At 38.0% G+C, this 26460-nt stretch overlaps 1 protein-coding gene across 1 annotated transcript in view; it reads right to left on the bottom strand.

The window, feature by feature from the left end:
• The window catches only part of LOC139127429 (uncharacterized), a 53145-nt gene extending 28597 nt beyond the window's left edge, over positions 1 to 24548 (bottom strand). The window contains exons 1-5 of the mRNA XM_070693354.1: positions 24385 to 24548; positions 4403 to 4506; positions 2799 to 4069; positions 907 to 1005; positions 348 to 437 (exon numbers count right to left, since the gene is read on the bottom strand). Coding sequence (XP_070549455.1) covers positions 348 to 437; positions 907 to 1005; positions 2799 to 3774 — 1165 coding nt within the window. The 5' untranslated portion in view covers positions 3775 to 4069; positions 4403 to 4506; positions 24385 to 24548. The remainder of the gene's footprint in view (positions 1 to 347; positions 438 to 906; positions 1006 to 2798; positions 4070 to 4402; positions 4507 to 24384) is intronic.
• Positions 24549 to 26460: the final 1912 nt, after the last annotated feature.

Genomic DNA, 26460 nt, shown 5'->3' with positions numbered 1-26460 from the left:
ATTGAATTAAACAAATATAATAGATACCAGTACCATTGCCAGAAGTCTGCCTGGTACTGGATCCGTAAGACATTGCTAGTTTCATTTGTTTATGCCAGCAATGACATCATGTTGTGTTAGGGTCAAGGATGAGTGTGAACGAACAGTAGTCCTTTCGGTTAGTCGATGTCAGTCAAAGTGTCCAAAGAACACGGAATTACATTTTGCAAAGTAAACACGCTATACATTTGATGTTTTACACATCGATTTGAAAAAAAGTTGTGTGCTCAGTTTTCATAGATTTCCATGCAACAGACAATGTGTCAGTCTTACTAAACATATTTCACACAAGATGTAAATGTACTGACCTTTTTTAAGTTTTCGCTTTTTTCCTACCGTTCCTTCTTGCTCAGATTGTGAGTTTGATCCGTTTTTATCGTCCTCAGGAGACATTTGACCTGAAGATATATTCAGCCAAAAAAGCTGTGATTATTGATGGGAATTGCGGCAAACGTATCTAGATAATATTTCCAGGCTAGTGAAAGGGTTCATGTCAAATTCCAACCGTCAACCCAGGCTAGGAGATCTTCTGGTGTAAAAGATTTCCAAACATGCGAGTCAAATGATATGGCGAGAGTATTTATAAATTCTATCGTGCATTTGAATTCACGAATTACAAGGATCACTGATAGTATACCACGCTTTAGTCCCATGCATTCAGCAAACCCTTCAATGCGTCTAATAATTTATCAGTGGTTGTGAAGCAATTCGCTGTATACTTGTAACTCTTGAGAGCTACAAACAATTGCATATGTTGCACTGTAATTTTACGTGAAACAATTGCAATGTAAGAAGATGTCGCTTAAAACAAAAGTTGATATTCATATAATCATAAATATAATATTACATAAATCTGAGTTTACATACCGCCTCCAAGTCCCGGCCTCTGGGCTTCTGAATCACTTGGCGATGTTGGACTTGGATTAATATTCGATTCTTCCGAGCGCTCTCCAGGTAAGTTAAGACCTGTGAATGTTCAGTAACATGTACTTTAAAAAAAGAAGTAAACACTCTGTCAGTTGATTTGTTCAATATATCTATACACACAGTAATCCTTATGAAGTAATTGAAGTTTAATGAAATTGCATCTTGTTTATAATTAGAATGTCGATTAGTACATACCTGATTTTTCCTCAGATTCCGTGTCACTTGTAGGATTTGGATGACTTCTATTTGCTCTTCGCCTCGTGTACATTTGTCTGACGATAAATAGTACAATTATAAAGGAACCGTTGAAACTCGTTCAAAAATAGGGATTCCAACTTAATTTCGTGGAAAATAGGAATGCCAACCTCATAATGTGTTACATTTTCAAGGGAAATATTTGCATATATTAGCCCCATTATCTGTGTCTTATTGTAATTCTTTCGACAGGGTGGTTTGGAGCCTAATGTATCTTATGTAATAATGATTAATAAAGAGTGACGACAGAACTTTGCTAAAACACTGGCAACGAACGCACAGCCTGCGTTTTATTAACTTCATAATTTTCTAGTTTCGGCCCTAAAATGACTTCGCGTTATACATTTGTGTAAAAGCGCGTGAATTCCATCGCCCTAAACCAGCACCAAAGATCATGTATTCATCCAGTCGTTCGTTCGTTCATTTATTCGTTCGTTCGTTCAAACATTCGCTAAATTTGAATGTTGTTTATCTGCCATGTTCAATCAACTGTAAATAATAACTAAGATCATGAGGAAGGTTCCTATTTTACAGATCAAAAACAAGACTCCCTATGCTATGCTTGTGAAGCTTTTACATATCGTCCACAGCAAGTTCCTTAAACAATGATGAAAAGTGATTTATAAATCCGGAACGGGTCTACATTTTCAAACACAACGTGGCTTAATAACGGCAAGCAAAACTCTCTCATAAGTCTGTAGTGCTTTTTGTGTATGTAGATGCAAAATACAGTTAATGGCATGGGGCATTATAAAAGTCGGGTGAAAGCAAAGCGATGAAAGCGTTATGTGGTCAGTCGAGTATCAAAGAAATTGCCTTTCTGAGATACACATACCACTTTGCAGCTTTCGCTTTTTGGTCGCTGGTTCATCAATTGAATGACCGGGAGTGGGAGTAATATACTGCTTATGGCTGTGACCCTCTAAGAATTCTGACCTACAAATTAGGATTCATCATTATGTTTTCTTTTGTTAACCAAGGCAACATTACGCACCACTGTCCGGTTTGAGGGATATGTTGCAAAACACTGCGAAAGGACGTTTTTTGAGTAGCAATGTATGTATATTGGACGACTATGGGACACTTTTTAATAGAGCTCCGATGTAATTGGATAACGAGATAGCCAAACCGGAGAGTGGCAGAGAAACACAGGAACATAATGTAAACCCACTTTGAAGTAGGTACATATACCTAGGGGACATAGAATACCGGGATGCCCTTCTAAAATTAGCCAAGGGAAATACTCGTTTAAAAAATGACGTGTTTCATACACCTGACATCACACATGTGATTTCAAAATTTGATGCCGCTTCTGACACTGCATAAAAAACGCTATAATACTTACTGTATTAGCATGAATTATTGCCTGTATTTTAGCTGAACAGTGCATATACAGGTGAATACAGTTAATAATCCATTGCTTGTATTCAGAAAGCCTGTATTCATGTGGATTCATGTGAATTCACGTGTATTATTCTATAATACAGGCAACTCATTAATGTGAATTTATCTGTATTATTGCGTTTTCATGCAGTGTGAAGTAAGGAGACCATCGTCGATCTTTAAAAAATGCCTACCTGGTCTCTCAGGTGCTTCTTCCCCTGGGTTGACAAGTTTGAAATCTTCATGCTGACTTATAAAATTCATCAACATCTTTTTCACATCGTCTGATAGTTTCTTCGCCTTAACCTTCAGCATTTTTCTCAATGCTGCAGCCTTCTCAGTGTACGGGGAATATTTATTAATAGCATTTTTTATTTTACTCAAAAGCTCGGTGTGGTTACTCGTCATATCAACAGCGCTTTCATATGCATATAAATCAGGTAAATACTCGTCGATTGCCTTTTGACTAGACGAATACTGTGGTACCAGAAGTGGGATTCCGATTGCAATTGCAGAGAGTGACAATTTAACCGAGTTGTTCGAAGATGGAGGCACAATTAGTAAATGTGATTCCTGGAGCAAGTTTATAGCTTCTGAAACTTCGAATGACTTGAAGGTAATTTTGAGATGGGAATGAGATTTGAGCTTTAATATTTTCTTTTTCACAACGTCCTCGCGTCCTTTCGGTATTGACACAATGACCCACTTTGGGGGTTCTTTTCCAACCCCATGAAAAGATTTCGCCACGTTATTCATAGCTCGTACTAAAACAGATTTGCTTGATAGCTTTTCAATATCAACTTCGTCAACGAACATCAAAATCTGAAACTTGCCACTGTCAGGAATTTTAGTGGATCGTTTAAGGTCGAAAAGATCGTCATCCGGCGTAAGCATTAAAGAAAAGTGTTTTATCACCTCATCAACACGTTGATAGTAGTCATCAAAGTGGTCAAATATTTCCGAACCAATCGAAAATACGGCTTTAGCGTCCTTACTACTATCTATTGCATATTCTTTCCAAATTTTGTATCGATATTCATCGTAACCAAGAATAGTCAAAGGGGTGTCAAGTTTATACGGGTTTACAAGGTAAAATGACGCATCAGGGAAGACATCTTCTCTAATAGCGGTAGCTGGTATTGATGTCACCATGCTAAAACTGCAGACCATTTTAACTGACTCTAATTTGCTGATGTCAGGAAAATACGTCTTATGATTATGAAGCCATGTTATTTCTTGCTTGTCTTGACGATATAAACGCGGAGGATTTGGATAAACGAGATTAATGCCAGATTTGCGAAATTCATTCTGCTCTTCATTATTTACTTTGAAGGCAGTGCAATATATTGCCAACCCTATTGCATGCAAATAATAAATCAGTTGATGAACAGCAGCGGCCACTCCACCAGTGATTGGCCATCCTAGGTACGAGCAGACGACCAATGCAGCAGGACGTTCTTTGTCACTGTAATATGAAAGAAATGTCAAACAATAAAATGTTATACTGTTACTATGCAGTACTATTTGAAGAACATTAATGTCATTTTCCATGAAATAAATGAGAAGCTGATAACTGAACGGGGAGAAGTTTGGAAGGTTAAAGGGTCTCGCTTCACTTTGCATATACTCGTAGAAACGCATTTTCAGCAGCGTCAATCATTTGTTACCTGAACAAATAAGGCTATAGAAAACGGTAAAAGGCGAGACAACATTGAAACAACAAACGTGCTACAAAGAAGAGAAGTTGTAATTTTTTTTATTTGGATGTTGAAACAATTGACTCTATCGATGTACTCACCTTGTACCTCGAAAACTACTTTCTGTTGAGACATCGCTGTGCCAACGATTACCACTAAATCAATTTTCTTTAATGTAAATTTGACAAGTTAACCACGGTCTACGCTGCAAAAAAGCGAATAAAGACTGTCAGTTAGGCATGAAATACAAAACGATAGTATGCACACATAAACTGCAATAATTAAGTGGTAAAAGTAGCAATGCCCTACTATTGAAGGTGTGGGCTGACGATGAATTAGGTCACGGTACACTGCAGGAAACTCAGCAACATAATAATAGAGTCTAGTCAAACTAATGGCATTGATAACGCTAAATAATTATCATTCTGAACTACTAACTCAGTAGATATCCGACAACCTGTCATGCAAATTTGACCATACTTAGCCACAAAAGTTCCATGCGGCATGACATTAACAGACGCTTAGAGATGTGTTTTTGTACACTTTACACAATTTTATGCTTGTCTAAATACTTTTAATAAGTTTCATATGTTAACAATTGAAAGATACTTGTTGAACTCTATGAAAGTAGCGTACAAGTTGAAAAGGTACTTCTGGTCAGAACTATAATTGTTGTTGAATTACAAAATGATTCAGTTTCATATTTTCATCATACTATTATAATGACGATACGCATAGCAATTCCCTCGTGCGAAATATTCCAATCAGACAATACAAAACACTACTTTTCTCCTACAAATAATGTAAACAAAAATTAAAAAGAGTTTTAATTTCCCGATTACTTAAAATATAGAGCGTCAATCGTGAAGAAGGCATTAATAGAAAGGATCAAGACCATTTCAAAGAAGTCACTCACTAGTCCCACAGTAAACGCCTTATACCTCAATTACACCACTGTGACACTTTACCAATCAAAATCAGGTCATACTGATTAAATGTCTTCAAAGGTTACAGATTCTCAATAGTTTCTTCTAAGCAATAAGTACAAAATTGTGCTTTGATTCGGGAAGAAAGTGGAACATTTCCATTCCGTCATGATGTTATGTTTAGGTAAATTGAATAGATAATTACAGCACTACATTTTACTGATAGCACCGGGTGTGAAACAACAGAGGGAAAGGTTATCTTACTGCCAAGTCAAGTTATATTGCAAAACAACTTTGACAGTGCAGTACTTTACTAACTGTGAAGAATCAAAGCAATCGCCTTTGGTTATTGGTTTTGTCGGTCGTCTTGGTAACAGACTTATTTTACAAACTTAAATTCTAATTTATCTCTAATGTAAATAAAGATATTTGTAATGTTGGTGACAGTGAGAGATACATTTACAGATTTACCATGTGCGGTATGGAAAAAAACGCTGAATTAACCCTATTTATTCGCATAATAATTAAAACGAAAAATTACTGGTTTTTTCGCCAGTTTTATGCGCTGCTAAACATCCAACACACAAAGTCTCTATTTGTTTACAAATGTGGTTGAAAACGTACTGTGTGATTGTTACTTGCGCCAAGGAACGACAACTACACTGGTAACCATTGTACAACAATGTTGTAAATTCGCGGTATACTACATTTAAATTGTACTTAGCAAAACGTTTGCATTTTCTAGCTTCTCTAGATGCCAATAGCAATAATATTCAATGGATAAGGCAAAATAATTATATTCTTTGTTTTGCGTCTCCACCCGCTTAGGTTTTTAAGGTTTTCATGAAAAACACACACAGTGTATTTGAATAGGAAATTTTATAACGTAACCGCTTAGTTTTTCTGAACTAAATATTTCGTTACAATTTTTTATTTGCTGCAATCAAATTACATTGTGTTAATTTCCCTGTGTGTGTGTGTTTTCAGCCGCTTAGACGCCTACCTTTTCCCATTTTGAGTGGACGAAAAACAAAGAATTTCATTACTTTGGCCTAAGTTGTCAAAACAGAAGTTTTAGATACTGTGAACAATGCATTTGATTCATGCAGGCCACTGGATATGAACGATTCGCCTAGTAATTTTCATCATTTATTGAAATGGAAAAAATACTTGAAAGGAGTGACTGAACTTGATGGAGAATCAGTTAAATTCAAACTCTCTGGGTGTAACACAGGGGTACGTAATATAATTTTGGACTATATGTCGCACGATCTAAGGCCAAAGAATAAGCTGCATTGATATTGAATCATTGTGATAAGATCTGGTTTCGACTACTGCTGGTTATTTTGCCAACGTGATGTATTACATCTAGCTGGACGATGACAACAGAAAACCCCCGACACTGTTTGAGCGAAAGTCCAGAACTCCCGCCCCCTTCGATAAGCTAAAGTTATGAAGTGAACAACAATATGCAAACCAGCTGGTCTTCACCATCACCTGCAGCTGCTCGCTTTGCATTTACGACATCCGGTTGCTGTGCTCCCCTTTTTTCACATTCATGGCTTGTAACATATAGGCCCAATACCATACAGGTGATGGTTTGCATCGAAAACCTGCACTGTTCAAGGTTTAGACAATATTCAAAGGTATTTAATCAAGCCAATGCAACATCAACCTTAAGCTATGAATTCTTCAAATATAGCATCATCAAAAATAAGAAATCATGAGATTTCCTTGTTCCTTAGCCTTTCACCAATCCGATTACTTTTTGTTGAAATGCTATGAGTATTGTCCACCCTTGTGTATCAAATAAGGAGCCTGATATCCAGGCATGGACCGATTAAACTAGACGTCTTGTGTTGAAAATGTACACAGACGCAGTGAACGAAATCACTTCAACGAGTAAATGTGTATCACAACTGTGTAAACAAACGCTAGGTGTTCAGCATTGTGACGGAGAAAACGTTACTAAGGTCACTGAATCACACAGAATCTAAAGATCTGTCCCTTATATTCCAGTGCTTTCAATCCCTTTAGATATGTGTTGTTTTTTGATTGAGGGTCGGTTTCTGAATAAAATTCAATATTTGCTATGATTATCGAGATAGATTTCATGATAGTTTTGGCGCAAATGGTAATTAAGACATTTTTACGATGGGACATCACACTTCAATAACTGTGCATGTCAACCAGTCGTCCTGTAAGTATGCATTTCAATCAGTCGTACAATTTTCCGACGGCTTTAGGCAATGATTAACCATTGATACCAAGTGGTAACCAAGACGTGCGTCCCCATGACTCATTATAGTTGCATAATTTGCTCATGGGTCATGTAGATGTCTTCTAAAATGACAGGGTCAATCATCTCAATTATGTTTCTATACGGGTGATAACTTGTTTGCAGATAGACTAGTCATTGAAATGATCACAGTGTGCTAATACAGGCTCACAAAATTGCCTTGGGACAGTTGTAGAAATAACACCTGCCACACTACAGACTAAATTAGTGCAATATCAATGAATATGTCGATGATACCCTTTTAGGCAAGAATTGTATTTTGTCCCTTTCTAAGAGTGGAGTAACTAGTCAATTCAGAGTATGTTTACCTCCGGGAATGTACCACTTTTTGAAATGGGGTGCGATGTTTTTGAAGTCGGAGGACGGAAGTTAATTTTTCGATCATAGTTTGTACAAGGTACATTAATTCTCTTGGCGTTGTGATGGTTTGCAACGAACGTGATTTAACACAAAGCATATGTGAAGTACGCAAGTGGCTCGAAACAAATTTGAAACTAATAAGTCACCTGCGAAGTTACAAAGTGACAGATTAGGTCCATCAAAGAAAGCTAACAGACATGGATATGCAGAGCCGAATTAATGACTTTTCTCGCAATGGCAATTGTTTGAATCAATAAGGGGTGCCTTAAAATATTTTGGTTACTCAGAGATCAACGGATACGGATTTACGGTTGCATTGATAGTCGAAATGGTCAAAACCTGCATGGAGATCTACGAACTTCTAAAATAGGGACGATAAAATATGTCCTGTATAGGATCAAAGAAAGCTGTAACTGCATGAATACCTACGCTGACCTCTGAATGCAAATTGGCATCCATTGAAAGTTTGGAGAGGTGTAACCATCAGTCATTGTGCAACACATTGGTTTCAGTTGTTGACTTTTAGAAGACAGTTTGCCTTCAACATTTTAACATAGGTATAACCAGCATACACTGGTCTTGAAAGCACCACGTTTGTTAATTGACGGTTCATGTTTACCTTTTTGATCGTCGATTGGCTGGAAAGCAGATTTATCGGAGTAAACTATATTATAATGCATCTGCTGGGGTACGACCAGGCCTGGGGTACGACATGTCATACTTGCACACTCGGTCATTTACCCTCTTCAAGGTTTATCTGTTATGTCTTTAATTTTAATTTATTTCATTTTATTTGCTCATCAGACAGCCACTTACAGACAAGAAAATAAGAAAGGGATAAAATACAGTAAAATTTAAACAAACAAAAAAGTACCCTAGACATCAAAAAATGACAAAAACAAATTAACATGTTTTTAAAAAGTTGAATGAGATTCTTCAAAAACATCGACTTCGCAAATCTTATCAATAAAATCATTAAAAAGTCGTGACGTACGTCTAATCAGGCCATTTTTGTAACATCAACTCTACAGTAAAGGGTATGTAATAGAGGTCTATGTCTAGCAGAGTATCTAGGTACGCATGGCCATAAAAATCCTGTACAATCTGTAGTGTCACAAGAAGATAAAAGGCATTTACGCACAAACATACAATCAAATAGTTTCGTACGTAAGAACAAAGGTTGAATTTTAAATAAAATACAGAGCATTCATAGTCACAATTACACCAAGATGAAGAGTCACTGTGACATCCCTGCTTATGATGTAAATATTTAAAACGTTTCTGAATTGACTCAATACGGTTTGCCTGTCGGTCAGAAATTGAATTAAAAATAACTGTATTATATTCTAAAATTGGACGCACCATAGTAATCAACAGCTGTCGAAGGACAGCAACTTGAATGATCAAATTAAAATTGCGTTTAATGAGACCAATTATGCGATTGGCTTTACCTACAATAGAGTCAATGTTCTGAACAAAAAGGAGTTTAGAATCAAAATTATACTCAAATCCTTAATATGAGAAACATGATCGAGCAAACAATTATCCCAGGGTAATTAAACTTAATAGGTTTTTTTTAAGGTGATGGTAAGTACCTTACATTTGCTAGCATTCAAATCTTAGCGCCAAATTTTCGACCACTGAACAAGTGGAAGGGAATCAATGGAACAAGGGAATCAATGGAAACCATATCACTAATGGTGCAATTTGGAATCACCCACAGCAAGGCATAAAGTGTAAAAGATAGCACGCAGTACTGACTATACTTGTTTGTCTGTCATTCCCTGTGTCAAATTTGAAGGTACCAGTGTGTGGTTCTCAATTGGGTCTATTCAGCGGGGTCTAAGCTACGTGATAAGACTGCTTTACTTCATACAAGCGCAGCACCGCGACATTTCATTGATTCATGGCATTCAGGTTACACGGAAAGCCCCTCGATCAAAGAAATGCTCACCCCTGGACTGGTTTGTAAACAAGTCTTTGTGAAAAGCTGGGCAAGCTTCTACAACCGAAGTGTACACCGGCAATCTAACAAAATGCAAATGTCAGACCGTGCTTCGAAACTTAGATTTCTACTAGTGTTTATGACATTTAGTCTGTTTCCTGTTTAACTGGGACACTCTCGATACACCGCACACAGATTATGACACAAAGACAGAAATCTGAAGCCTTCAGGCTCTCATGACAATGGTATAGGTTTATGGTCGTATTGTAACGGTTCCAATATGTTTACAATCAATGGCAACTTTAAGTGAACTAAATGTAGGGGATAGCATACCCATGGTGTACCAAGTATCCTTCGTTCTGTTACTTGAGTGATGCTCGGCCGATTCGATCCACTTACTCACTATTATAGTGAAGCGAAAGTTTCTGCTGTAAATTGGTGCTTGCTTTTCGCTTGCCTTGTCCCTATCACACTGCGGCGAATGAGAACAGACTTAACAAACTGTCGCAGCCATCAAAACATGCAATAATTTTGCAACGTAAGTTGGTTCCATACAAGTATAAAATCGTAGTATTCAAGCTTGGCTTAAATTTATGAATCTTACCCTTACGTCTACCCTATGTAATCCTAGTGCTGATCAATGGCAGTAATGAGTGAAAGTTGTGATTGGTACAATGTGCATTTACAATGTTGTCATTACCTTTCATATTTTCACCAATTCTATTTGTTACACATAACGTTCTCCCTATACTATTCTATAAATATTCTCGACATACTGTGATATTTGTAAACTAGCCATGGTCAATGTCATAGTCCCCGCTTAATAAAATGTTAGTGGGAACTTTAAAGTCCTCGCGGACGAAGGCCGAGGTATTCATGGATTAAGCTCCGATCTTCCGTCTGTCAGTCTTTGACACGCCTCAGCCTCTATTCTTCTCAACCTTTCATTACTTTTATGGAGTCAATAGCAATAATGTTCAATGAATAAGTAGTCAATATGTAAGTTCAAGATATTGTTCAATGGCAAGACATTTGACCCAGGCCACTAGCAATATTATTCGTGCCATCAATTATTGCATTTGCAAAACTTCCATCGAGCATAAATGAACTTGTTGGAGAATCCATTAAGTTTTATACTATCCATTACGTTTTCCGACTGTATAGTAGGGGTAAACCTAATACAGTTACTTGGCTAGCCTATGTATCAGACGATCCGTTGGCAAGAATAAGTCACATAATATTGATTCATTGAGATAAGATATGTTTACAATTTTGATACTAAAGTGGCATTCCCACTTTGTAACATTTTTAAAACACATTTTTAAATGCCAACGGTTGATATTTGACGTGGCGACTGCGATCTATAAAAACATGTCATTTCCTGAGCGTGTTTTTCACATCCCGAAGTTTTATGATCGTTTCTGATTATGACCCGAAATCCCCCGAAGATTTTTTGTTGTGCTGATTGACGATATTCCAGGGAGTCCATAATAAGTTCGAACGACGCAATCAATTTACCTCCCACAGCGAAGACTTTATATACAGCATTATGCCTTCACCCCCAGGTAAGTTTTTTTATAAACTATTCATTAGCTTTTGTCGTTTTCATTATTCTCAATCAGTTGTGTTATACATTTAACCAATACCACATAGATATTAGTTTTTTTTACGTGTAAAATATTAGCCGCCTCTGATGACCACATTTTGTCGTCTGCCAGTGCTGAAACAGCCTGTCGGCCGAAACTAAGTTCCGTTTCGTAAAAATGTTTCCAATTTGAATATACAAGAAAATGTATAGTTCAGATTTAGATCACTGATATCATCTCCTACCGCGTCAAGGTAGTTTTTGCCATATTCAGTTTCAAATGTTGAAATTCTGTCAACGTCCATTGCCACTGTATTGTATTGCATTGTCGACTCGAGTCGGCAATCCGTGCAGTGCGCTCTTAGCAAGGCAAAGATGTGTTTACCTAGGTGCGCCTACCGCGATTATCCCGGCTGTTGTCGAGATGAAATGTTGGTTTTTTTTCAAGTCAAATGTACTCTAAATATTGAGACAGTTTTCCTGTAGAAAGGGTCAATCTTAGTGTGCTACCAGAATTGAGTCACAGACCATCGATGCATCGATTATCAATGGGTAAGAATGCCGAGGCGCTCCCGATAGTTTCTCAGCGGCTATACTAGTGGAATCAGCAAACGTTCTTTTTCTTTTTTCTTTTTTTTTTCTTTTTGGCCGAGTCAGTAAGACTCGGCTTTCTTCCATTGGGGAATGACCGATCACTAACGCCAGTGGTACTATAGCGTACAGCAGCGTTAGCGTAGACTTGTACTCCCTAGCTTAGTTGACAATGGCCCAAGGGTCGAACATTCTATGTTCGGAATCTGAATTTAGGTGGGCCACCGGAATTCAAACTTTTACTTTTTTGAGGGCATGCTTTTATCGATATCTCGCGATCCGCGCGCAGTCGCCACCTCAAATATCGACGATTGGCATTCAAAAAAGTGTTTTAAAAATGTTACCAAGTGGGAGTGCCTCTTTAAATAGCGGTCGGACATCCACTGAACCACTCTTGCAAACTGTAGTCCGTCAATGTTGAAATACGACTACATTCAGTAAAGGTCCGAAAGATAAACCGGACTTAGTTTATTTGGAAGTCAATGACACATTATTCAAAGGCAGAGTTCATTTCCAGAGCTACGCACTGAACAAAATGACCCGGCCTTGTAATTTTCGGGGATGGATAATGTACTAAGGACCGAACAGAGAAATACAGCAGGAACTCAGACATCGTGATACACGAAATCCTTCAGCGTCCTGCCCCTTACATACATTTTGCACAGATAAAATTCGTATTTTGCGCCCGAATTGTTGGCAGTAATTCACTATCGTTTCATGCGAAATTGACAAAGTCTAGGTTGTTGAAGGGTAGTTTGAGGACGTTTTCCGACAAAGTTGCTAAATGAAATATTATCAACGTGTGTAGCGTTATTGCAGCATCTCAGCATATCACACCCTGTTGAACACCAACTGAAGAAACACAAAAACACTATAAATCTACAGATAGACAAGCTCTGTGGAGTCATTGCAATCTGTTTATATGTCGTCCCTTTAGTTCAGAGCGACTACTTTCTGACAGTGATAGTATCTGTAATTTGCGTAATAATGGGATCTGCAATTCAGGCAATGCCTTTATACTTAGGTTTCTATCGCCCTGCGAAAGAGCCGTACTTTAAGGGTCAGTAGACTCATTGAGGGTGTCTCAACGACCTGTGTTGGTCAAAAATTGAATACTGCAAACATTCACGCTCTGCAGACGCACATATCAACTTGTACCAATCTGAAGACCATGTGAATACATATTTCTACCCCACGGATCAACAGGAATCATTGCTGCTATCAAGCTTATAATTGATTTTTTTTTCATAAGTTCATAAGCTTTTCGTCTCCTTTATCTTAACTTGAAATATCTCTATTCCTAAGTTATCCATTAAGACTTCTCCCAATACTCTACGGAGTCTTCACTGCCATCTGATTGGGATACATCCGCCTCTCCCTATCGGCAAACCCAGCAAAGCAACCAAATCATACTTCCTGTCTAACAAAATCTTTCGAGTTTACACCACAAGGAGAAGACTGAGAATGTCCATGCGAACGTAAATATTTCTTCTGACCGACAGACGTGGGTAAAAATTGCTTGTTCACTCTGTATATTTGTGCACGGAAAACGTGGTTAACTGTCTTTGAGATGTAGTGTTCGTCGAGAAACCAATTTACGCAGTCGTTATACCAGAATCAAACTATAGAGAGCGTGATTTGTTCTTAGGGTGAAGATACCCCACGGTATTTTCTATATAAAAAAAAAACAGAAAAAAGAAGTTCATCTTTGCAAATACACGCTGTGATTCAAATAAATGGAAAGTTATTGAGCGAAACAAAATGAGAGAATAATGGGGAAATAGGCTGTAAAAAAAGAAACCTCCATGACCCAGCAGAAAGTCAATGAACTTCTATTGACAATGAGATCGCTTTATATTTTTACTGAATTGGCTTAAATTGTCAGTGACACAGTTATTTCATATCTTGTCGTATCTAAATAAATACCTTGTTTGCAAAAGCGGTTTCAGGGTGTGCCTAATTTTGTGAATTTTTCATCTCTTCAGTGTTTTAGGACATCGACCTAAGGGGTGATGTTTGGCTCCAACCTTCGGATCAAACCTTTTATTAAGGCAGAATACATTTCAGGAACATGTTATTTGAATTCTTTCAATTTAACAAGTTATTCCTGATCAACCACTTAAGTATGCTTACTTTGAAGCGCTAGGAGTATATTTTCATCGTCTAACTTTTGTGAACATTGAAAATTTGAATTGTTTACCTTGCAGTAAACACACTGGGTGATGGTCGTTTTGAATATCAAATATCTGTGAATAGGCCTTCTCAAAATCAAACACAAATTTAATAATATTAATCACGTTAATTATAAATGAAAAAGAAAGTGCACTATGCAATACTTTATGATCTGCAGTAATTAAAATGACAGTTATTGCTGTATTTGAATATAACGTCGGGTCGACACAAGGAAAGTACCACGTAGTTCACTTTTTCATGAATAATAAACACCCCGAAAAATGTGATTCCCTGACTACCGTTCCAAGCATTTTTTCATATTTTGGCCAGTATATTGGTCCAGGTATTGACCGATGGTAAAATATGGACGAAAAGAGATCTCAAACTTTTCAAGAATTCGTTTACAAAATGGATAAAAATGATTACGCATCACTCTCTTATGTCAAAGGTCTCCTGAAATGTGCTTTAAAACTTCAATTTATGGAGAAAAAAAAGTTGGTGAGCAATCATTGTGTTTGCATGTGGTCCCTTTACGTTCAGAATGAGGCCCCTATACGTCCTGAATGACTCTCTTGTGTCAGCAATGATACCTCTACTTTGCATACTAACAGAACCCCACCCCTTTTAAAGGCATTGTGTCAACAGGTATCTATTGACCACTGCACTAACCTTACTTCAGGGGTCAGGTTACCGAACTCATTATGGCTGTGTCAAATGATAGAGGGCTCGAAATTAGCGGTAGTCCCGCGTCCACAGACTACCAACTTTTCCCCGGGGCTACCAAAACCCATGAAATGGTAGCCCACACGGACTACCGTGACATGAAATTACTTAGTGGACGACATGTTGATCGCTGTGAGATGACCGACGCTCATACAGTCAACCCAGCTACACATAAAAAGGCCATACTATGACTTTATTATGCAATTAAAAGGCGACAGTGCAGACTTTCAATAAAATGTCATTATCTGAACTGATGTACCAGGATAACAGGCTCGGGAAATGATAGCCAATGAAAATTCATTTTCATAGTTATTTAATCACAATGCAACAATCACAATTAAACACACAAATTATTCAAACTGCAAAGAAAAAGCTGTCGGGCCATCCAGAAATTTCGCTTTCCGAAGTGTACGAGATCATCCCATGACAGTGTACTATCACGGATACGGATTTACGGTAGCATTGATAGTCGAAATGGTCAAAGCTTGCATGGAGATCTACGAACTTCTAAAATAGGGACGATAAAATATGCCCTGTAAAGGATCAAAGAAAGCTGTAACTGCATGAATACCTATGCTGACCTCTGAATGCAAATTGGCATCCATTGAAGGTTGGAGAGGTGTAACCACCAGTCATTGTGCAACACATTGGTTTCAGTCGTTGACTTTTGAGAAGACAGTTTGCCTTCAACATTTTAAAATAGGTATACCAGCATACACTGGTCTTGAAAGCGCCACGTTTGTTAATTGACGGTTCATGTTTGACATTTTGATCGGTCGATTGGTTGGAAAGCAGATTTATCGGAGTAAACTATATTATCATGCGTCTGCTGGGGTACGGCATGTCATACTTGCACACTCGGTCATTTGCCCTCTTCAAGGTTAATCTGTTATGTTCTTCAATTTTTATTTTATTTTATTTGCTCATCAACACCGCAATCAGACAGCCATTACAGACAAGAAAATAAAGAAAAGGATAAAATACACTAAAATTTAAACAAACAAAAAAGTACCCTAGACATCAAAAATGACAAAAACAAATTAACATGTTTTTTAAAAGTTGAATGAGATTCTTCAAAAATATCGACTTCGCAAACCTTATCAATAAAATCATTAAAAAGTCGTGACGTACGTCCAATCAGGCCATTTTTGTAACATCAACTCTACAGTAAGGGATGTGTAATAGAGGTCTATGTCTAGCAGAGTATCTAGGTACGCAAAGACCATAAAACCTGTACATTCTGTAGAGTCGTAAGAAGATAAAAGGTATTTACACACAAACATACAATCAAATAGTTTCCTACGTAAGAACAAAGGTTGAATTTTAAATAAAAAACAGAGCATTCATAGTCACAATTACACCAAGACGAAGAGTCACTGTGACATCCCTGCTTATGATGTAAATATTTAAAACGTTTCTGAATTGACTCAATACGGTTTGCCTGACTGTCAGAAATTGAATTGAAAATAACTGTATTATATTCTAAAATTAGACGCACCATAGTAATCAACAGATGTCGAAGGACAGCAACTTGAATGATCAAATTGAAGTTGCGTTTAATGAGACCAATTATGCGATTGGCTTTACTTACGATAGAGTCATTGTGATGAACAAAAGTGAATTTAGAATCAAAAATGATACTCAAATCCTTAATGTGAGAAACATGATCGAGCAAACAATTATCCCAGGGTAATTAAACTTAACAGGTTTCTTTTTTAAGGTGATGGTAAGTACCTTACATTTGCTAGCATTCAAATCTTAGCGCCAATTTTCGACCACTGAGCAAGTGGAAGGGAATCAATGGAACAAGGAATCAATGGAAACCATATTATTAATGGTGCAATTTGGAATCACCATCAGCAAGGCATAAAGTGTAAAAGATAGCGCGCAGTACTGACTATACTTGTTTGTCTGTCATTCCCTGTGTGTCAAAGTTGAAGGTACCAGTGTGTGGTTCTCAATTGGGTCTATTCAGCGGGGTCTAAGCTACGTGATAAGATTTCTTTACTTCATACAAGCGCAGCACCTCGACATTTCATTGATTCATGGCATTCAGGTCACTGGGGCCCAAAGGAAATGCTCACCCCTGGACAGGTTTGTAAACAAGTCTTTGTGAAAAGCCGGGCAAGGTTCTACAACTGAAGTGTACAACCGGCATTCTAACAAAATGCAAATGTCAAACCGTGCTTCGAAACTTAGATTTCTACTAGTGTTTATGACATTTAGTCTGTTTCCTGTTTAACTGGGACACTCTCAATACACCGCACATAGATTATGACACAAAGACAGAAATCTGAAGCCTTCAGGCTCTCATGACATTGGTATACTATAGGTTTATGGTCGCATTGTAAGGGTCCCAATATGTTTACAATCAATGGCAACTTTAAGTGAACTAAATGTAGGGGATAGCATACCCATGGTGTGCCAAGTATCCCTTCGTTCTGTTACTTGAGTGATGCTCGGCCGATTCGATCCACTTACTCACCATTATAGTGAAGCGAAAGTTTCTGCTTTAAATTGGTGCTTGCTTTTCGCTTGCCTTGTCCCTATCACACTGCGGCGAATACCAATAGACTTAGCAAACTGTCGCAGCCATCAAAACATGCAATAATTTTGCAACGTAAGTTGGTTCCATACAAGTATAAAATCGTAGTATTCAAGCTTGGCTTAAATTTATGAATCTTACCCTTACGTCTACCCTATGTAATCCTAGTGCTGATCAATGGCAGTAATGAGTGAAAGTTGTGATTGGTACAATGTGCATTTACAATGTAGTCATTACCTTTCATATTTTCACCAATTCTATTTGTTATATATAACATTCTCCCTATACTATTCTATAAATATTCTCGACATACTGTGATATTTGTAAACTAGCCATGGTCAATGTCATAGTCCCCGCTTAATAAAATGTTAGTGGGAACTTTAAAGTCCTCGCGGACGAAGGCCGAGGTATTCATGGATTAAGCTCCGATCTTCCGTCTGTCAGTCTTTGACACGCCTCAGCCTCTATTCGTCTCAAACCTTTCATTACTTTTATGGAGTCAATAGCAATAATGTTCAATGAATAAGTAGTCAATATGTAAGTTCAAGATATTGTTCAATTGGCAAGACATTTGACCCAGGCCACTAGCAATATTATTCGTGTCATTAATTATTGCATTTGCAAAACTTCCATCGAGCATAACTGAACTTGTTGGAGAATCCATTAAGTTTATACTATCCATTGCGTTTTCCCTGCTGTATAGTTGGGGTTTACTTAATACAGTTACTTGGCTAGCCTATGTATCAGACGATCCGTTGGCAAGAATAAGTCACATTGATATTGATTCACTGAGATAAGATATGTTTACAATTTTGACACTAAAGTGGCATTCCCACTTTGTAACATTTTTAAAACACATTTTTAAATGCCAACGATTGATATTTGACGTGGCGACTGCGCGCAGATCGCGAGATATCGATAAAAACGTGTCATTTCCTGAGCGTGTTTTTCACATCCCGAAGTTTTATGATCGTTTCGGATTATGACCCGAAATCCCCCGAAGATTTTTTGTTGTGCTGATTGACGATATTCTAGGGAGTCCATAATTGACGCAATCAATTTACCTCCCACTGCGAAGACTTTATATACAGCATTATGCCTTTACCCCAGGTAAGTTTTTTTTAAACTTCTCCTTAGTTTTTGTCGTTTTCATTATTCTCAATCAGTTGAATTATATTTTTAACCAATACCACGTAGATATCAGTTTTTTACGTGTAAAATATTAGCCGCCTCTGATGACTACATTTTGTCGTCTGCCAGTGCTGAGACAGCCTGTCGGCCGAAACTAAGTTCCGTTTCGTAAAAATGTTTCCAATTTGAATATGCAAGAAAATGTACAGTTCAGATTTATATCACTGATATCATCTCCTACCGCGTCAAGGTAGTTTTTGCCATATTCAGTTTCAAAATGTTGAAATCCTGTCAATGTCCATTGCCACTGTATTGTATTGCATTGTCGCCTCGAGTTGGCAATCCGTGCAGTGCGCTCTTAGAAACGCAAAGATGTGTTTACCTAGGTGCGCCTACCGCGATTATCCCGGCTGTTGTCGAGATGAAATGTTGGTTTTTTTTTCAAGTCAAATGTACTCTAAATATTGAGACAGTTTTCCTGTAGAAAGGGTCAATCTTAGTGTGCTACCAGAATTGAGTCACAGACCATCGATGCATCGATTATCAATGGGTAAGAATGCCGAGGCGCTCCCGATAGTTTCTCAGCGGCTATACTAGTGGAATCAGCAAACGTTCTTTTTCTTTTTTCTTTTTTTTTCTTTTGGCCGAGTCAGTAAGACTCAGCTTTCTCCCGTTGGGGGAATGACCGATCACTAACGCGAGTGGTACTATAGCGTACAGCAGCGTTAGCGTAGACTAGTACTCCCTAGCTTAGTTGACAATGGCCCAAGGGTCGAACGTTCGATGTTCGGAAGCTGAATTTAGGTGGGCCACCGGAATTCAAACTTTTTACTTTTTGAGGCATGCTTTTATCGATATCTCGCGATCCGCGCGCAGTCGCCACATCAAATATCGACGGTTGGCATTCAAAAATGTGTTTTAAAAATGTTACCAAGTGGGAGTGCCTCTTTAAATAGCGGTCCGACATCCACTGAACCACTCTTGCAAACTGTAGTCCGTCAATGTTGAAATACGACTACATGCAGTAAAGGTCCGAAAGCAAAACCGGACTTAGTTTATTTGGAAGTCAATGATACATTATTGAAGGGCAGAGTTCATTTACAGAGCTACGCACTGAACAAAATAACCCGGTCTTGTAATCTTCGGGGGATGTATAATGTACTAAGGACAGAACAGAGAAATATAACAGGAACTCAGACATTGTGCTACACGAAATCCTTCAGCGTTCTGCCCCTTACATGAATTTTGCACAGATAAAGTTCCTATTTTGCGCCCGAAGTGTTGGCACTAATTCACTATCGTTTCACGCGAATTGACAAAGTCTAGGTTGTTGAAGGGTAGTTTGATGACAAAGTTGCTAAATAAAAGATTTTCGACGTGTGTGGCGTTATTTCGGCATCTCAGCATATCAGACCCTGTTGGACACCAACTGAAGAAACACCAAAACACTATAAATCTACAGATAGACAAGCTTTGAGGAGTCATTGCAATCTGTTTAGTATATGTCGTCCCTTTAGTTCAGAGCGACTACTTTCTAACAGTGATAGTATCTGTAATTTGCGTAATAATGGGATCTCCAATTCAGCAATGCCTTTATACTTAGGTTCTATCGCCCTGTGAAAGAGCCGTACTTTAAGGGTCAGTAGACTCATTGAGGGTGTCTCAACGACCTGTGTTGGGTCAAAAATTGAATACTGCAAACATTCACGCTCTGCAGACGCACATACCAATTTGTACCAATCTGAAGACCATGTGAAGACATGTTTCTACCCACGGATCAACAGCAATCAGTGCTGCTATCAAGCTTATAATTGAATTTGTTTTCATAAGTTCATAAGCTTTTCGTCTCCCTTATCCTAAACTTGAAATATCCCTTCTCCGAAGTTATCCACTAAGACTTCTCCCCATACTCTACGGAGTCTTCACTGCAATCTGATCGGGATATATCCGCCTCTCCCTATCGGCAAATCCAACAAAGCAACCTAATCATACTTCCTGTCTAACAAAAAATTTTTCGAGTTTACACCACGAGGAGAAGACTGAGAATGTTCATGTGAATGTAAATATTTCTTCTGGCCGACAGACGTGGGTCAAAAATTGCTTGTCTACTCTTTATATTTGTGCACGGAAAACGTGGTTAACTGTCGTTGAGATGTAGTGTTCGACGAGAAACCAATTTACGCAGTCGTCATACCTGAATCAAACTATAGAGAGCGTGATTTATTTTTAGGGTAAAGATACCCCACGGTATTTTCTATAAATAAAAAAAACAGAAAAAAGAAGTTCATCTTTGCAAACACACGCTGTGATTCACATATATGGAAAGTTATTGAGCGAAACAAAATGAGAGAAATAATGGGGAAATAGGACTCTAAAAAAAGAAACGTCCATGACCCAACAGAAAAGTCAATGAACTTCTATTGACACTGAGATCGCTGTATGCTTTTACTGAATTGGCTTAAATTGTCAGTGACACAGTTATTTCATATCATGTCGTATCTAAATAAATGCCATGTTTGCAAAAGGGGTTTCAGGGTGTGCCTAATTTTGTGAATTTTCCATCTCTTCAGTGTTTTAGTACATCGACCTAAGGGGTGATGTTTGGCCCAAACCTTCGGATCAAACCTTTTATTAAGGCAGAATACATTTCAGGAACATGTTATTTGGATTCTTTCAATTTAACAACTTATTCCTGATCAACCACTTAAGTATGCTTACTTTGAAGCGCTAGGAATATATTTTCATCGTCTAACTTTTGTGAACATTGAAAATTTGAATTGTTTACCTTGCAGTAAACACATTGGGTGATGATCGTTTTGAATATCAATTATAATATGCTTAGCTGGAATCCGGCAATCTGATTGGCTGGAGCCGGGGTTTATATTCTCAACAAGAAGACCTGCGCGCCGCGTAACATTTTTGAGCTCGCGCAAATTTCGAACGCCAACTTGAGAGCTCAACGCGCCATAATGTCGAACAAGTCTATGGCTTCAGATTGATTTTGATTGTTAAATTTTAGTCTAGTGCAGCTTGACGAACCAACATATGAAGAGTTTCTGTAAGCAGCGGAGGCAAAGTAACAACAACGTAATTTTTTAAAGTTTTTTGAGAGTTTTTTGAAGTAAAATTCTTCAAGTTGGATGCCTAATCGCGATATCGATGCGTTGCGTAACCGTATTTTGTGAATTCAACTGTGCACGCGCGCGCGTTCTAAAACGTTCTTTTTTGAGTTTGTATAATGAGGCTGGGCGCTCCTGAACTCTCGCTCCGACTTCGGCCCTAAATAACGACATTGTCCACTTGTTTTTAACTTTAGCATATTATAATGAGGTTATAAACGGTGCGCTCGGGTATTTGGTTGCGGATATAAGACCTCTCGGGTGAAAATTAGCATATTTGGGTGAAATAATCAAGAATTTTACTTAAAAGACGCTTCGCTTCGCTCGGTGATTATTTCCCGCCAAATATGCTCATTTTCACCCCAGAGGTCTTATATCCGCAACCAAATACCCTCGTTCGCCGTTTATAACCTCTAATTATATCTGTGAATAGGCCTTCTCAAAATCACACACACATTTAATAATATTAATCACGTTAATTATAAATGAAAAATGAAAGTACACTATGCAATAATTTATGATCTGCAGTAATTAAAATGACAGTTATATGAATATAACGTCGGTCAACACAAGGAAAGTACCACGTAGTTCACTTTTTCATGAATAATAAACACCCCGAAAATGTGATTCCCTGACTACCGTTCCAAGCATGTTTTCATATTTTGGCCAGTATATTGGTCCAGGTATTGACCGATAGTAAAATATGGACGAAAAGAGATCTCAAACTTTTCAAGAATTCGTTTACAAAATGGATAAAAATGATTACGCATCACTCTCTTATGTCAAAGGTCTCCTGAAATGTGCTTTAAAACTTCAATTTATGGAGAAAAAATGTTGGTGAGCAATCATGCATTGTGTTTGCATGTGGTCCCTTTATGTTCAGAATGAGGCCCCTATACGTCCTGAATGACTCTCTTGTGTCAGCAATAATACCTCTACTTTGCATACTAACAGAACCCCCACCCCAATAGGTATCTATTGACCACTGCACTAACCTTACTTCAGGGGTCAGGTTACCGAACTCATTATGGCTGTGTCAAATGATAGAGGGCTCGAAATTAGCGGTAGTCCCGCGTCCACAGACTACCAACTTTTCCCCGGGGCTACAAAACCCATGAAATGGTAGCCCACACGGACTACCGTGACATGAAATTACTTAGTGGACGACATGTTGATCGCTGTGAGATGACCGACGCTCATACAGTCAACCCAGCTAGACATAAAAAGGCCATAGGCTACTATGACTTTATTATGCAATTAAAAGGCGACAGTGCAGACTTTCAATAAAATATCATTATCTGAACTGATGTACCAGGATAACAGGCTCGGGAAATGATAGCCAATGAAAATTCATTTTCATAGTTATTTAATCACAATGCAACAATCACAATTAAACACAAAATTATTCAAACTGCAAAGAAAAAGCTGTCGGGCCATCCAGAAATTTCGCTTTCCGAAGTGTACGAGATCATCCCATGATAGTGTACTATCGTGGAGAAATATATACAAAATTGCCAAAATAGCCACGAAAGTATTTGGAACCTGACTGTACCGAGTTGTCATCCTGAAATTCATAGCCATCTATTTTTAGCCATGTTATGTTTACAAGTTTACAATAAATGCTAAACTGTAATAAACTTGTCCACTAAGCCAAAAGATTACTCTGAAAAAACCTCCATCCCGACCCGCTGACACGAGACAAAACTTCTCGCCGGAAAAATAATTGCAGCAGGATATTTTTTGAGTATAAACAATATTCATTGTTAATTGCCCCTGTGACTTTGTAGTTTTCGTCAAGAAATAAGCTGTCGTGATACTCGCTTCAAATTAGAGAAGCACGATAAACTTGATTGTTTGACAATTTTTGGACCATTTTCCGCATCAATGCTTGAAGTTTATTAGTGCGAGTACGGTACATAGGAATGCCGGCAGTTTATCTCAAGTCTCTAAAGCTGAGTTCGCTTTTACCTGACCAAAAAGTCCTTGTCTGAAAGTATGCTTACTTCTTACTTCTATTGAGTGTCTAAATTGAAGAGCACTATAGTTATGGCATGGCATGGCTTATTAAACACATGTTGTTTTATACATCTTTAGGGCTACGAATCAATACATTGAAATGAAGTGAATGATAAGCCAGAATGTGTATTAATTAATTAGTGTGATACTTAACTGCCAGATAAATCTGCATACGTGGTGCTTTAACCCTTTCACCCCCAGTTCCCTGTATACAGGTCCAACTTTACCATAGAAAACTGGATTTGGGACAAACCATGGTGGTGAAAGGGTTAAGGAAGTGCTATAAGGTCATCATAAGGTCAGGCGCGCTTTCATATAAATGAACCAATTTACCAGAGTCGGACAAAGTGACGTCGGCTATTCATAAAATTCACGGCTTCTTTCTACCGACTGTGATACGTCAATAGGCATACCAGCGACAGGGGACTTAGTGACACTAGAAGCAATGTTTCGGCTTGAGTGGTCCCGTCGCCAATTTCAGGTATAAGAAGAGTACCGTACCGATATGTTAATTGTATAGACGGCTGCAAAGTGGCAGGTTGCTGCTAATGTTTCATGCCACTTTGGATTATGATTACTTATTCACTCAATGCATTGTAATTTCACTTTGACTCAAACAATGAAAACAAGCGACAATTATTTATGTAATCGCAGGGCCGAAGTTATCTTACCTTGCACTAATATGAGATATTCCTTGACCTGGTACTTCAGTGGAAGCAATGCTTTAAAGGTGTCTCTGGCGCGCCAACTTGATTTGCAACTTGATCAAATTCACATAGAATTTCCTGCCGTAATGTCCACAGCGGTTTCTGACGAAATGAACGAAGTGATCCAGACGAAAAACGAAGTCGGCCGTCTTTCGCAAACACAACACGTATGAAAGAAAAAACACACAAAGGAAATGGTAATTTAAGTTTGCCGAGCATGCGCAATCGATATGTTTACAGATATCGTATTCGGTGAAGCGTTTCCACATCCATCTACACAATGGTTAAAGACTTGTGTGACCTCTTTACCGATACCCCACGTTACTTTACGACTGTCATGCGTCTGTGCATTAATGAAGTAGGCGAAAGGAGAGAAGATTGAACATTCGGGCTTACATACTCGAATGTCTAACTCCTTAACACATCTGTACTCTGTACTCGGGACAAAATGTGATAATTCCCTGCAATGCTTAACAACAAATTTCTCGTCAGATCCATTTCCCAACGATTATTGAGTTCTCCCAAGTACGTGACATGTGTTGTAATGGTCTGTTTCAAAGCCTTTGTATAGAAACATGGGCTTTGTAGCGTCTCCCTTTTGAGTCGTAACCTAAATTGTCCTGTTTACACTAATTCTAGTTTCTAGGTATGTGGGTATGTGTGCCTAACACGGTGTTAAACAACCTTGAAATTTCCATCGGTCTTGTTTTCTAATTTTGTTGTGCAAACTCAGTGTTGTGATTCACAATCGTCCAAACTGTCTTCAAAACAGCAATGCTTATTTCTATAAATAACTACAAAACTATATATATTCTCTCAATTAGATTTTGAGAAAATTTTTATGAAAATATTTTGTTGACATATCATGTAAGAAAAGAAATCCTGAATTTAGAATCAGCACGAATAACAATAACCAGGAGAAGGGTAGAGTTGACCCTTGATTGACTATCAAAACCATTCAGACCACAAAATATTGAAAACATTTTGCAAATCCATGTGACAGAAAGAATGTTTTGAAATGACTCATGTTCCCCTAAGTACTTTTGTTTTCATATCAGAATGTCTATTCAGCCATCACTGATTTCAATCCTCGTACCACCACATGCACAGTACCATGTCCAAGGCTCATTTACAAGCAGCGGTTCCGCACCAGAAGCTGCCAATACCTCATCGGCTGGGGACGTATCGTCAGCGGGCGCCACCGCTGCACCGACAGGGACAAATTAACCTTGTGCTGGAAGAACTTGTGCAGGAACTTTTTATTTCCATTGAATCACATGACACAAAAGTGTGAGAAAAAAAGACTTGTGCATTCAACGGACCTATTATGTATTCTTATAATCGCTACAATTGACTATAAAAAGAGAGAAAGAACTTTGAAAAAGGCTCCCTAGGGTGACGAGGAAAATATATTAAGTCTCCCTAGAAAAACTGACAATGAACTCATCTGTAGATAAAATCTAGCAAAAAATATGAGAAAAAAAACTTGTATTTTACTTGAGAACCGAACTGTACTAGAATTTTAGGGGAGCTTAGCAAAAACTGTCGTACGTTGAATTGGTAGCTTCTAGTTCTTTGTGGGATCTGTGTATGATAGTTCTTATTTCTTGACTCCAGTCATTTTGTTGTACGAGTCCTCTTTACTCCACAACAATCTTTGTGTAGTATGACAGCCTGCTTCGGCCTATTCCCTCTGTTCAGGTTAAATACAAGTTTTCAGCTGCTGTATTATTTTAAAAGAATTATTGCTCACATGAAAAAAAAATCTTTCCTTTTTTTTGAGTTACAATGACAGGGCTTTTTTAAGTTGGGTTCTGTACTTTTATTTTTGAGTAGCACATCATCTATGCCTTTTATGTTGTCATTGGAACACGTAATGTGAACTGTGAAATGTCTTTTCTCGTCAATGTTCCATTTTTTGTTACGTTAGACCATGTAATATACAGCGTTGGGTAACATGTAGCAATATTTTTGTGATATTTGGTATGACAAAAAAATGAGGACAGATAAAGCAAACTGTGGCAGAATTTAGTTTTTCTT

The sequence above is a fragment of the Ptychodera flava genome, unplaced genomic scaffold, assembly GCF_041260155.1.
Source record: "Ptychodera flava strain L36383 unplaced genomic scaffold, AS_Pfla_20210202 Scaffold_31__1_contigs__length_3010019_pilon, whole genome shotgun sequence".
Classification (NCBI taxonomy): Eukaryota; Metazoa; Hemichordata; class Enteropneusta; family Ptychoderidae; genus Ptychodera; species Ptychodera flava.
The sequence above is the reverse complement of the archived record's forward strand: the minus strand, read 5'-3'. Positions and strand labels throughout refer to the sequence as shown.